Here is a 14,609-nt window from a genome sequence, read left to right on the forward strand (position 1 = left end):
GCCTGGCACCTCTGCAGGGGGTGACGGCATCCTTCCTCCCACCCCTTCCTGCTACAGTGGGAGGGGAGGTCTCATCGCATACCTTGCCAGGCCTCCCCCACCCCTCTGCAGGTGCTTCCCCTCCCCACACCAGCTTGGTACACCTTGACCTCCTGTGGGGCCCACCTGTGAGGAGCACTTGGTACTGGAAGAGGCGCTGAACCACCCTCAGCAGCCGGTGCTTCACGCTCTGGCCACCTCCTTGCTGACTCTGCTGCTCCCAAGAGACAGGAGAACGAAACTCCATCAGAGACCCCTGCCTGAGGTCTCCGGGCTTACGGCATCCCACATGAGCCCACCCACACATGTTCCCTCCATGCCTTCTCCTGGCCAGGCTGAGCATCTCCAAAACCAGGTTCCCCTCCTCCAGGGTGTCCTCCCAGATTAGCACCGCCCCACTCTGACAGTTCATTCTTTCAGGCTCACAGACTGTGCTACACTCAGTTATACATCGCTCCCAGACCCTGCTTTGCATCTAATGTTAGTGGTAGAACAACGTCCCTGATTTTGCTGCCCAGTAACTGGATCCCCAGTTGGTGGTCATTTGTTGGGCACTCCAGTGGCTTAGGGCCCCAGCTTGCTTTGTGCTTCTCTCCTGGACAGAGAAACAGCTACTAAAACTCTCCCCATGGCTGGTGCTCATGGAGTTGTCATCGATGGCCCAACAGGGGATGTTCTGGGTTTCTCCTCCTGCTGGGTCACCCTCTCCTCCCTACCCCCAGGTCTGCCCGTCTGCCCCACTAAGAAGCCCCACTGATTTGCATTAAGCCCTTCCATGCCCACCCCCACCCCTGCATCCTCAGAGCAGGTTCTTGGACTACCGACAACCCACCTCAAATTCTCGGACAGCAGCTGCTAGCCGGGGGGCATGGAGGCAGTTCTCACCCAGCAGACTCAGGTACCTATCAAACTGCTGGATGTGAGCGGCATGGTGCTCAAACTCCTGCTCCCGGGCCAGGAAGACATCAGCCACCTTCTGCTGGCTCTCCCTGCAGCCAAGGAGGGGGCGGAGAGGACAGCAAGAACTCAGCCTTGTGACCACACAGTGTTGGACGGTGAAGGCTGGCATTGCATCCCTGGTGGGGATCCCAGGTCGACTCTCCCACGGTTGCTTTACTTTGGGTGAACGACCTAACCCCTCCGTGTCTCAGCTTCCCCACCAGTCAAATGGAGACACCATTTCACATGGTGGGGTTTTTACCCCACCTCCTGCATTCCCCAAGGCAACGAGGTGGGGACCGGGGGTCCGGGGCCACTCACCAGTGTGACAGCCTCTCCTCCAGCTCCTCCAGGATCCCCTGGTGAAGGTCGCGGATGGGTGGGAGCTCACTCAGGCCACGTCGCAGCTCCTCCCTGGCCAACGTGTCCTTGCCCTCTTGGTCCATCTCATCCAAGGCCCCCATGACAGCTCCATGGAAATCCTGAAACCCCGAGAGGCCTGTTACGCATGAGTCGACTGGACTGAGCACAGTCCCCCAGGCAGCTCCTCCGCGGCTCTGGAGCCCTGGGTACATACTGAGGGCACGGGACCTCACACCTGTGTCTCAGACCCTGTGAAATGGGGGAGACAACACGCACCTGGTGATCACAGGTAACTGATGCCCAAAGAGCCCCCCACAGCTCCCAGTATGGAGTAGGTTTAAAGCATGCTCATTCCTCCCCTTCCTTGTGGGACCTTGGGTGCACACTCTTCTTTTAATAGATGGGTAAGAAGTTGTGTAATTCCTTCTCTGAAGAAATATACAGCTCTTGCTTTACAATTATCCACCTCTGAAGAGGTTCATGGGCTGTTCTTTCAAAACAAAGTCTAAAGAAACTATAGGCATCTGCTCCCTGGTGTAAAAATGGTGAAGATGATGGCTGTAAAAACATTCATGTGTAGTGCTAAGAAATCAGGAAGGGGTACAAAGCTGTCTTCCTACCCTAACACAGCTGTGTAAAAAATGAATGAAGGAAAAAGCTGAAAGGGAATGAAATGTAAACAGTTACAGCGTCAGGGGTATAGAATTAGGAATGATTATTTTCCCTTGTTGCCTCTGTTTTCTACCATTTCTGTATCATGATTACATACTTTAACAATTAAAGTAAATTTAGGGAGTTCCCTGATGGCGCAGTGGATAAGACTCTGCGTTCCCAATGCAGGGGGCCTGGGTTCGACCCCTGGTCAGGGAACTAGATCCCACATGCATGCCGCAATTAAGAATTTGCATGCCACAACTAAGGAGCCCATGTGCTGCAACTAAGGAGGCTGCGAGCTGCAACTAAGAAGCCCGCCTGCCACAACTCAGGACGTCACATGTTACAACTAAGGAGCTGGTGAGCCACAACTAGGGAGCCCAAGAGCTGCAGTTAAGGAGCCTGCCTGCCACAACTAAGACGCAGTGCAACCAAATAAATATTTTTTAAAAATTAAAGTAAATTTAATAAACATTAAGATTATAAAGAATGTACGACTTCTTTCTCACAACAAAAATGTCTGATCTTGGGCTTCCCTGGTGGCGCAGTGGTTGAGAGTCTGCCTGCCGATGCAGGGGACACGGGTTCGTGCCCCGGTCTGGGAAGATCCCACATGCCGCGGAGCGGCGCACCCGTGAGCCATGGCCGCTGAGCCTGCGCATCGGGAGCCTGTGCTCCACAACGGGAGAGGCCACAACAGTGAGAGGCCCGCAAAAAAAAAAAAAAAAAAAAAGTCTGATCTTCAAATACGCATGCTCTTACATGAGGCCCAGCACTACGGTTCCAAATACATGGACTATCCTGAAACCACCCTGAATCCTGAAGCAATGCACATCAGGTGAATCTCAGCATCAGCAGCCATGGTCCGGCCCAAATCCAGAAGGTGACGTCACCTTGTCAACATTCAGGAAGGACGACCACCCTGCCTCGTTCAACTGCCTCCCTGATGGGGAACTCATTACGGGCAAGACAGTTAATCCCATTGCTGAACAGTTTTTACCGTTAGAAAAGTTTCTTTACATAGAGATCTGAAAAGGGAAAGTGCCTGAGAGGCAGGGAGGTGGGTGGGGCAGACGGAGGCAAAGGAGGAGAGGGAGGGGTGCTGATGGAGAGAGCGAGACAGAGACCGGGAGGGGCGGAGACCCGGGGAGACTCTCTGGCTGCCCCGGAACATCTGTAAAGAGGCCACTGTGCTCCAGGAAGGGCAGCAGATGTGGAGGTTGCAAAGGTCCCCACTTCCTCAACACCTCACCCCGTCCTGCGTCCGGCAACGGCAGGGGGGACACGGGGAGGGCGGCCACCCTGGCTTGCACTCCCAAGGAGGGGGGATGAGTTGGTCCTGTCTGAGGCCGGCCCTCACCAGCCCCAACACTCAGGTCGGAAACTGGGTGGAGAGAATGTGTGTCCTTAAGTGGAGGCCACGTGCTTGAGCCATAATTAGAAACCGAATCGCATTGTACCTGAGCTACCAGAGCCTTTCCTGAAAGCAAGTTTAGGAGGATGGAGAAAGTATGAATGACAATGAGAGGGCAGCTAGGTGGGGACGGCAGCCAGCAGGTGGTGCTACTGAATTCTTATTTCTGCCCACAGCTGGCTCTGGGACACTTGGGGTCATCCTGAACCTGGAGGGGAGGTTTCTCTGTTGACCTTGACCTGGCATGGGAGGGCCCACGGGAGGGCCCGCCCACTCCTCCCTTCGGCGTCTCTGTGTTCACTAGGACTCAGTCTCCAGCCCTGCAGGGTCTTCTCAGCCGTGGCATCCCACAGAAAGAGAGAAAACGTGCTTGATGAGGCTGATAACCCCTCCTGCCTGGCAGCTGGTGGACAGAGGACTTTAACACACCCCCTTATCGGCTCAGTGCCAGGTTCCAGCCCAGCTACCCCAGAAGCAATCACGGGCAAGCCGTCAACCTATCTGAGCCTCAGTTTCCTCACCTGGAAAATGGGGATAACAGTACCACCAGGTATCTACAAAGTGAGGCTCCTGAGAGGCTCATCCTGATGTTCGAAACTGCTTTGTAAACTATAAAGCGCTATTCCTGCGGCAGCAATGGTTCAATTTTAGATATGACATCTTCAGAGCAGGGCCACATCTGTTGGTTTCCTCCCATGCTTCTGAAGTCCAGCAAAGCATGCGACACAGAGGTGTTTTATAATACTTGCTGATGGATGCACTGCAGCGCCCTTATTTACCAGAAAAGGAGAGTGAGTCACGGGGGAGCCAAGACCTGAATAGGGTCACCCTGATACGCAGACCACAGTACACAGAAGGGGGTGGAGAGGGAGAGGGAGTGGGAACACGAAGGACAAGCAAAGACAAGGCTGATGGCTGCATTTGCATCACACACTCCAGGGAGCTTAAATATTAATGGCTTTGCAAGCTGGCTTCTCATCTGTAATTAATTCTCACTCAATTGACTCAGTCCCAATGGGCAGGACGGCCACCAACAGCATGACTCATTCCTTGAACTGGAGCACAATCGGAACCGTACAGACATCCGTTCTGCAAACTCGCATCGGCTGGAAGCGCGAGGGCCCACCGCCCCATCCATTGCTCCCTGAACGGTTTCTGCCATCACCGCACCTCGGGGCCTGGCAGCCACCACAGAGGGAGGAAGGGGGTAGAAGATCTGTGGTCCTCATCTCCTTATCACTCAACAAATATCCTGAGCGCCTGCTCTGCCCCAAGCCCTGAGGGGACAGTGGGAATAGGAGAGACGCTGTTCTGCCGTCAGAGAGTTTGCCATCTAGGGGAAACGCAGTGAGCAAAACGATGACGTCAACACAGGGGTGTAACTGCTGTGATGGGAAAAACACAGGGGCTGTGCAGACCACGGGAAGGAGACCCGGCTTAGCACCAGGGAGGTAACGCCCACACTGAGACAAGAGGGGGAGTGTTCCAGGTGTGGGGACAGCATATGCAAAGGCCCTGAGGTGGAGGAGGAACCGAGTTGGGTGTGGTTTGCGTGCCGTGGGTGTGTGCACGCAGGCCGCATGCAGGATTGGAGCATGATGAAGCTGGAGGGTCAGACAGGACCCACCCCACAGGGCCCTGCAGCAGGCTTAAGGGACTTGGGTTTCATCCTGGGGTGGTGGGGAATCACTGAAGGTGCTAAGCAGGGGAGCAAAGTGACCAGGTTATCTGTCTTTAAAAGTTCACTTTGTTGGGAGAACAAACTGGAGATGGCTGGAGTGGGAGACCAGTGAGAAGGCCGTTCCAGTCGTCCAGAACAGGGGAGAGGCCAGGACCCAATGGTGCCATTGTGGGAGAGAGTGCACGGACCAGAGTCGGTAAGGAGTACGAAGTGACTGGACCCCATGCCTGCAGGGTCCAGTCCAACCCCCTGGGGCACCGGAGGCCTTCCTGACTCGGTCTACCCTCTCACATACGTACCTCCCCCGCTCTGTGTGGAGTTCCTGTCCCAACCCTCGAGGGCTCTAGAGAACGAGAACGAGTCCTTGTCTATCTAGACGGTTGCCTCCATGTGACCTGGGGCAAGTCACTCCATCACCATGGACCTCAATCTCACCCTCTGCTAAATGCGGACACACGTACCTCTGCACAGGGTTTGTGCAGACCTCCTTCTGTCATGTTTTAGGAAGATTCGTTTCTGGGCCTTGCTTCTCCCCTAGACTGAGTGGTACTTATCTCTGTGCCCCGAGCACCCAGCCCAGGGCAGGTGCTCAACAAACAGCAACGCTGATGGTTACTGAACGCTTGCATTATTATTATTTCTATTTTACCAATAAGGGATTAGGCCCAGAAGGATTAATTAACTCTCCCAAGGCCACCAGATGGCGAGATTTGAGCCCACGTCAGCCTGACTTCAGAACCCTGGCTCTTCCAGCTGCTCCACGCCAATTCCTCCTCTTATGACTGGCCCAGACAGGTAAGTGACTTGCTCAGGTCAAGGAGGGAGGCTGGAGCCCAGATCTCCAGAATCCTGGCCAGGGCTCTGCCCAACCTCAGAGACACTGGGGCAGCCTGGGAGAGAGGCAAGGACGGCCTATGCCTCTGGAGCCCAGACGAGTCTCCTGGGAGCTCACGGGGTTCCCAGGACCCTGCTCTGGACATGCCTGCAGTGGATGCAGGGACCTCACATTCAGGGGCCTGGTCCTCTGGCTCCTTTCCCCTTCTCCAAACCACTCATTGCATTTTCTGGGTGACATGGCATCTCCATTCTCTGGGCTAAACAGTTAGTGGGTGGCCAGAATTTCCCACTCCTTGCAAGTGGTCAAACCACTGATGGTGCTGCCAGAAGTCAAGTGGACGCACTGGAATCCCATGAGTCCAAACGTACACCAACATCAACCTTGACCCACCTACGTTATAACTGCGCCCTGGCAGAAGCCGTGAGCTGTCCAGGGCACATGACTTCATCTGACCTGGCCAATCACCGGAGGATACTTTGGAATCCTGAAAATGTTTCTGTGGGGCACGCAAAGACTTTTTAAACCGTATACAAAAAGTACTAACCATACAGAAAAAAACTGTTAAATTGGACTTCACGTTAGAAGATGAATACGGAAAAATGGAATTTGGTTGTTCTGTGTACTACTCCTAATCTTGTTACTTTTCTATAAAGTTTACTTTTCATTTGATTTTTTGCCATACTATGAGGCATGCGGGATCTTAGTTCCCCAACCAGGGATCGGACCTGTGCCCCTTGCAGTGGAAAGACACAGAACCTTAATCACCGGATCGCCAGGGAAGTCCCTTGAATTATTTTAAAATAAAAGGCTAAGAATAATTTTAAAAGTAAATAAGATGAGAAAGAATAAAATGCTTAGGAATAAATTTAACAAAAGAGGCATAGAACATGTACTCTGAAAACAACAAAACATCACTGAAAGAAACTAAAGAAGACCTAAGTAAATGGAAAGATGTCGCATGTTCACAACTTAATATTGTTAACAGGTCAGCACTCCCGAGTTGAAAGACAGATTCACATCAACCCCCTATCAAGACCCAAGTTGCCTTTTTTACAGAAATTGACAAGCTGACCCTAAAATTCATATGGAGATGCAATAGCCCAAACAACCTTAAAAAAAGAACAAAGTTGGAAGACTCACACTTCCTGATTTCAAAACTTCCTATGTGGCTATAAGAATCAAGACTGTGTGGTAATGATGGAAGGACAGACATTTATATTAAAGGAATAGAAATAAACCCTCACATTTACGGTCAATTGATTTTTGACAAGGGTGCCAAGAAAATTCCATGGAAAAATAGTCTTTTCAACAAATGGTGCTGAGATATTTGAATATCCATATGCAAAAGAATGAATCTGGATTCCTTCTTTAGATCATACACAAAAATTAACTCAAAATCAAAGATTAAAGGTAATAGCTAATACTATACGGGACTTCCCTGGAGGTCCAGCTGTTAAGACTTCACCGTCCAGTACAAGGGGGTGGGTTCGATCCCTGGTCGGGGAGCTAAGATCCCACATGCCTTGTGGCCAAAAAACCAAAAAACATAAAACAAGCAGTACTGTAACAAATTCAATAAAGACTTTAAAAATGGTCCACATCAAAAAAATCTTTAAAAAAAAGAGATAATACTATAAAACTCTTTAAAAAATGAGAGTAAATCTTTGTGATTTGGGGCTAGGCAAAACTTTCTTACCTATGACACCAAAAGCACAAGCAAGGAAAGAAAAAATAGATCAATTAGAGTTCATCAAAATTTAAAACTTTTATGCTTCAAAGGGTACTATCAAGAGAGTGAAAAGACAACCTACAGAATAGGAGGATATATTTGCAAATCATGTATCTGATAAGGGACTTGTATACAGAATTACAATAAAAAGACAACCTATTGAAAGATGGGCAAAGGATTTGAAAAGACATTTCTCCGAACAATATATACAAATGACCAAAAAGCACATGAAAGGATGCCTAACATCATTAGTCGTCAGGGAAATGCAAAATCAAAGCCACAATGAGATACCATTTTGCACCCACCAGGATGGTTATAATTAAAAAGACATATAACAACAAGTGCTGCAAGGAAGTGGAGAAATTGGAACCATCATACTACAATGGTGGGAATGTAAAATGGTGCAGCTAACTTTGGAAAACAGTCTGGCAGTTCCTCAAAAGGTTCAAGAAAGGTTACCGTATGATCCAGCATACACTCCGAAGTATATACCCAAGAGAATGGAAAACGTGTTCATGCAGGAGTTTGCACATGGATGTTCACAGCAGCATTTTCATAACAGTCAAAAAGTGGAAAGAACCCAAATGTCCATCAACTGACGAATGGATAAACAAAAATATGGTATATCCACTCAATGAAATTTTACTTAGCCATGAAAAGGAATGAGTCAATGACACACACTACAACATGGATGAACCTTGAAAACATTATGGTAGATGACAGAAGCCAGTGTCAAAAGACCAAAAATTGTATGATTCCGTCTATATAAGATGTCCAGAATAGGCAAATCTATAGAGACAGAACTGGACTGGTGGGTGCCTAGGGCTGAGGGGGGTGATAACTCAGGGGTATGGAGTTTCTTTGGGGTGATGAGAATGTGCTAAAATTGACTGTGGTGATAACTGTATAACTCTGAATATATTAAAAAGTATTGAATTTTACGCTTTAAACAGATGAATTATATGGTTATGAGATTTATATCTGAATTAAGCTGTTGAAAAAATTGAATAGGGAAGCCACAGACTGGGAGACTATTCACAGTACACATATCTGAAAATGGACTTGTGTCCAGGATACTTAAATAACTCCTACAAATCAAAAAGAAAAAGACAGACAACCCAATTAAAAAAGTAAGCCTAGGACATTTTTCAAAAGAGGATTTCCAAATGGCTAGTAAACAGAGGAAAGATACTCAATTTCATTAATCATCAGGGAAATGCAAATTAAAATCGCATGAGAAACCACTACATGATCAGCAGAATGGCCATGAGTGAAAGGACAGACAGTGCGGGTATGGCGGCCAGTGCGTGGAGAAAGCGCTAGTCCTACACATCGGGAGTCGGGGTATATATTGCTTCGACCACGCTGTAAACCTATTTGGCAGCTTCTAATAAAGCCAAATCTATGCTCACCCTATGACCCGACAATTCTACTCCTAGGTAAATACTGAGGAGAAATGAGTTCCCTAGAACATTCAGAGCAGCTTCGTAATAGCCTCAACTGGAAACAACCCAAACGATCTTTAACAGGAGGATAGATAGACCAACTGTGGGAGATCCATACGAAAGAACACTGATACACGGAAAACTGGTATGTATCTCACATTACGATGAGCTAAAAAAAGCCAGAGACAAAAGGAATACACAATTCATGATTCCATTCAGATGAGGTTCAGGAACAGGCTAAACCAACTGAATGTGATGGAAAGTAAAATCGTGGTACCCTCTGGGGGGATGACGTCGACTAGGGCAGGGCACAAGGTACCTTCTGGGACGATGGGGATGGTCTACCTGGGTGGTGGTTACAAGTGTGCACACAGGCATGTATTAAAAATTTGACCCCCACCCTTGAGATGTGTGCACTTACCTGTAGGTAAGTTACAAGACATTTTTTAAAAAAGCAAAACAGTTCTCTGAGGCCCCTGGGGGAGTGAGGACACGCAAGAGCTCCCCCCTGCTTTCACGCTCCTCCAAACCCCTCGCGGCCTCTCCTGCCCTCACAGCCAAGTTAGTCTGCTTGGCTGGTCGCTGACGGCCCTTCAGGAGCTGGCCGCGCTGGTCTCTGCAGCTGACGCTCATTCCTTTACACCAGTGGGGCTCCAAGCAGAGTGTGCGTCCAAATCTCCTGCCTGGCTTATTCAAACCCAGCTTGCTGGACCCCAGCCCCAGAGTTTCCATTCAGCAGGTCGGGCGAGGGGTTGGATAGTTTAACATTTCTTCTACGTTCCCTGATGTCGCTGCTGCTGCTGGTCCCGGGGCCACACTTTGAGAACTGCTGCTTTATAAGAATCCTCTTTCCCAGCCTCTGTGTGTTTATTCTGTGCCTCCAGCATCTGATCCATATCTTGCTCATCTTTCTTTCTTTCTTTAATAGACCTTTATTGGAGTATAATTCCTTCACAATACTGTGTTAGTTTCGGTTATACAAAGCTGCTTTCAAACGCCACCTCCATCATGAGGCCTTCCTGGGTTACTTCAGCAATCAGTCTAAGGGACTCTCAAGTGTCCTAGGGCCTCCAGAAATCCGGGGTCACAGCCTGAAGGGAGCCACCCCGATCTCAGAATGTCTCTGAAGTCTCATATTTTAGCTTAAAAATGAATGCATATTTTACATTATTCTCCAAAATATACCCAATTTAATTAATTTAAAATTTCACATCTAGAGCAAAGCGGAGGCTCTTAATAAATGTGCCGTGTTTATCCCGTGGCCTCAACTATGCCCCAGGCACCTACTGCATACCTGGGGCGGTGTAACCTGTATCCCAGCCTGAAAAGTAATGGCTTTACAAGGTTTTGCATTGTCAGGCTATTTACCTGCTCTGCATGTTTCTATTATCTTCCCTCCAATTAAGCAGAGAGCAGGTTGTGTCTACCCATTTTTGTTTCACCCTTGGATTGACCCGGCTTTGTTCACAACTGTGCTGAACAAAGCAAAATGTTTGCTACTTTCCCACTAGGTTCTCCATTTCAGGTGCAAATTGCAATAACCTGGGGAGCGTTTCCATTGGTTTCCATGACCAGGCTGCACTCCAGACCAATTAAACACAAATCTCTGAGGGTGGAACCCAAGCATCCATATTTTTTTAAAGCTGCCAGGCCTGTGCTGAGGGAACTTACAGGATCACCCATCTGTGTGTCTCAAATGTTAGTACTGCCTGGAGGGTTCTGAAAACACAGATGGCCAGGCCCCACCCCCAGAGTTTCTGACTTAGCAGATCTGAGGTTCTGAGGTGGGATCTAAGACTATGAATTTCCCACAAGTTCCCAGGTGATGCTGATGCTGCTGGTTCGGGGACCACACTTTGAGAACCACTGATGTAGATGAGTCTTTCTCACACTGTACTCCGTGGAGACCCAGGGCCAAGGAAGGTGGAGTCAGAGCCGACTTTGGCCTCCACCTGCCTCTGAACAAAAGTGCCTCCACTTTCATCCACTCTTCATACTGGCATTCTGAATGAAATTCCTTTGAAAACAAGCTTCCATGGCTAAAAATGTCTGAGTCCCATCAGCCATCTCAGGGTGAGGCATCAAGGAGAAAGAGACTTTCCAAGGTCACACAGCAATTTCTTTTCCTGAACTGAATGAAAATACAGAGGGAAGAGCCACACGCCTAGCACAGGAAACTCCTCTACTGAGATGCCCCCAACAGCTACCAAATTCGTACCTCCCAAAATGGGGAGCTCACCAACGCCCCTGGCACTTCAGGGGGAAAGCGAGCACATTTTCTCACGCGCAACTAAAATCTGCTTCTCTCTGCTTCTCCCAAAGATCAATGTGCTCTCTGCCAGCAAAGACTGAGAAACAGAACCCCCCCAACCCCCGCCAACTTGATTAAAAATTATTTCTTAGTGGGCAGGGGCTGCAAAAATAAGTAAGAGACAGCCTCGTTCCTGCCCCTGAAAAACAGAAAATCTTCCTGGCTATACATCAACTTCCCCAGCATGAGGCCGTCTGGGGGCTTAGTCTGGGTTAAACTTGTGGTCCTCCAGCATCGCCCCCTCCCACCAAACCCACCAGACCAACCTTCCCTACAACTCCCTCACTACATCTGCCCTGCTCGAGTCCTCAGGGCTCCCAAATTCCTATGTCTCCTTTTTGAAACACGACACATCCTGGCATTCAGGCCCTGCCTGAAGACCAGCTCTCCAGACTCTTCCTGTACACCCTACACTCCCCAAGCCCTCCCATCTGTGCACTTGTTTCTGTGGCTCCTACCTGCCAAAAGGCCTGTTTCTACTTCCTGTCCATCCATGTCCATCTCAACACCTCCTCTTCCAGGAAGCCTTCCTTGACTTCATTCCTCCGGCTCACACTGACTCCTCCCTCCTCGGGCTCCTTGCCACCTTACTGGACTGTTCCACATTTATTTGTCTCCTCCCCCTTCTCAGGGCTCTGGAGTCAAACAGCCCTGGCTCCACTTCTCACTGGCTGTGTGACTTTGGGTAAGTCACTCACCTTCTCTGGGACTCAGTTCTGGACCCATCCAACCATGTGAGAAATATTTACTGAGCACAAACTATATGCAACTAAATGAGCTAACGTATGTAAATTGCTAAGCACACATAGGAGCTCAACAAATGCTCTATGGCTGGGTGAGAAAAGAGGGGACTAGGGGGGCCAAACTGACAGCACACCAATTTAGGTAAATAAACTCAGAAAGTTGCCGAAAAGTCCCTCTAGATCCTCTGTTTGCCCCAGTCATGTCAGCACCGAGGCCGCAGCCAAATTAAACTCCTACGTGCTGATAAGGAAGGGCTTCTGAATGACTCTCCTCTTTCTCCGAGCAGTCTGAGAAGTCGGGCTGTGTCCTGGGGTGCTCCTTACACCCCTGACATCCTTTCCAGCGGTTACCACCGCTGAGAAGAGCAGGCGGTGCTGTCAGTGGGAGGGGCACAGGAAGGATCCATGAGCCTCTCCCTGCCCTTCTGTACCGTGTCTGCCTAATACCCCTCCCAAAGTCCTTTCGCCCCTTCATAAAAGCCTGCCGGTTGGCAGGCTCCCCCACTCCAGGGCACCTCCTTCCTCCCAGGGTCCCTGAGAGCCCTCTCCTGACACTGCACCCTCCCTCGGGGAAATCTGAGCCTCTCCTGGAGCTTCAGTTAACTTCTCTACACTTGACCGCTTCTGGTGCACATCCCGCACCCAGCTGACCACTAGCACGTCCTTCCCCAAGACCCCCTCCCTCAACTTAACCCATCATCTGCCCCCAAGCCTAGCCTGACCCCCTCCAGCACTTGCTGTCTTAGCGAGTCAGCAAGTCAGCAAGCCAGAAATCTGGGGTCAGCCTGGAGCCTGCCCTCCCCCTCCCACACTCGACGGCCCATCAGTCCCAGGCACACAGTCCTCAAATCTGCCTGCAGCACCGCAGCCCACTCTCACTCTTGCTAGAATCACCCAACGGCCTCCCACGGACCTTCAGCGGATCAAACCCAAACCCCAAGCATGCCTCGCGGGCTCTCCGGGCTCTGCCCTGGCTGTGCTGGCCTCAGCGCTCACCGCTCTCTTACTCACCACGCTACAGCCAGGCTGAACTTCTTTCCGTTCCCAATCACACCATTCTCCAGCTGGCCTCTGGGCCTTTGTACATGCTGATCCCTTTGCCAGGTGCAAGCCTTCCTCACTGCTCCCCACCCAGCTAACTCATCCCCATCCTTCAAGTCTCAGCTTAGACACGTTTCCTCTGGGAATCCTTCTTGGACCCCCAGAGGCCTGGGGCGGGTACCTCCCCTGAGCCCCTGCAGCCTTTGGGTGCCCCCCACCACTGTATTAATACTGTTTCCTTCATGCCCACTTCCCTCCTGGACTGTCAGTTCCTGGAGGGCAGGGCCCTCCCGCTTGTCATTCCTCCATAAGTCCCCCGTACCCACCCCACAGGAGGTTACTCAGGAAATAATTTTGATTGAAGAAATGGTAAGACTGTTTGGAAGAACTGACCCCGCCATCATTTATTCATCAGGCATTTACTGAGCACCGACAGCATCCCAGGCATCACAAACCACTGGGGATGAGATCTGACAAGCGCTTTGCCCTCAAGCAGCTCCAAGTCTAGTGAGAGAGGCAGACAATAAGCAAGCACCTAAAAGCCCTGAAATGCACGAAGCGAAGCAGACAGAGCTGAAGGGAGACATGGAGGACTCAACACCCACAGGTGGAGACTTCAACATCCCACTCTCCGGGAGGGATGGAAGACGAGACAGAGAATCACAGGGGGCAGCAGACTTGAAGAGCGCTACCATCACCCTGACCTCAGTGACATCTACAGGACACCCCCACACACATCCTTTTCAAGTACACACGGAACATTCTCCAGGATATACTATATGTCAGGCCATAAAACAAGTCTCAATAAATTTAAAAGGGCTGAAACCACACAAAGCACATTCTCCAACCACAACGGAATTAGAAATCAGAAGCAGAAGGAAACGGGGGAAATTCACAAATATGTGGACACTAAATAATTTTAAATAACCCATGGGTCAAAGAAGAAAGCACAAAGGGAATTACAAAGTATGTGAAACTGAATGAAAATAAAAACACAACATAACAAGTAAACAAACAGATAAATTCGATCATTTCAGATAGTAAAAGGTGCAGTAAAGAAAAGAAAATGAAGCAGGAGGGAGCACAGAAGACAGGAGAGCTGCGGTTCCTTGCCCTCTCTGCATCCCACCCTTGTCACGGCCTCATTGCAGGGGAGAGCACATCCCTGTCCCTTGCCTCTGGGCCTGGCCATGACACTTGCTCTGTCCAAAGCCACGTGGGAAAAAGCGACGATGCGCCAGTTGTGAGCGTGAATTTTAGGAGCCCTCTGGTGTTTCTACTTGCTCTCCTACCATCACCCTGGGAATAGCCTCCCCCGAGGAACCTGCTGTACCTTCAGACTGGGCCCCAGAATAAACACACAAGAAATACAGCTGCTGACTTGAACCCAACTTTGACCAAATGACTCCCAG

General features: G+C 49.9%; 1 protein-coding gene across 1 annotated transcript in view; it reads right to left on the minus strand.

The window, feature by feature from the left end:
- FGD5 (FYVE, RhoGEF and PH domain containing 5) overlaps positions 1-14,609 on the minus strand; it is a 166,159-nt gene that overhangs the window by 30,773 nt on the left and 120,777 nt on the right. Inside the window, exons 8-10 of the mRNA XM_022562752.3 lie at positions 1,300-1,460; positions 872-1,028; positions 166-253 (exon numbers count right to left, since the gene is read on the minus strand). Of these exons, the coding sequence (XP_022418460.3) occupies positions 166-253; positions 872-1,028; positions 1,300-1,460 (406 nt within the window). The remainder of the gene's footprint in view (positions 1-165; positions 254-871; positions 1,029-1,299; positions 1,461-14,609) is intronic.

The sequence above is a fragment of the Delphinapterus leucas genome, chromosome 10 (assembly GCF_059928025.1).
Source record: "Delphinapterus leucas isolate spDelLeu-1000000601 "Yukka" chromosome 10, BTC_Dleu_Yukka2, whole genome shotgun sequence".
Lineage (NCBI taxonomy): Eukaryota > Metazoa > Chordata > Mammalia > Artiodactyla > Monodontidae > Delphinapterus > Delphinapterus leucas.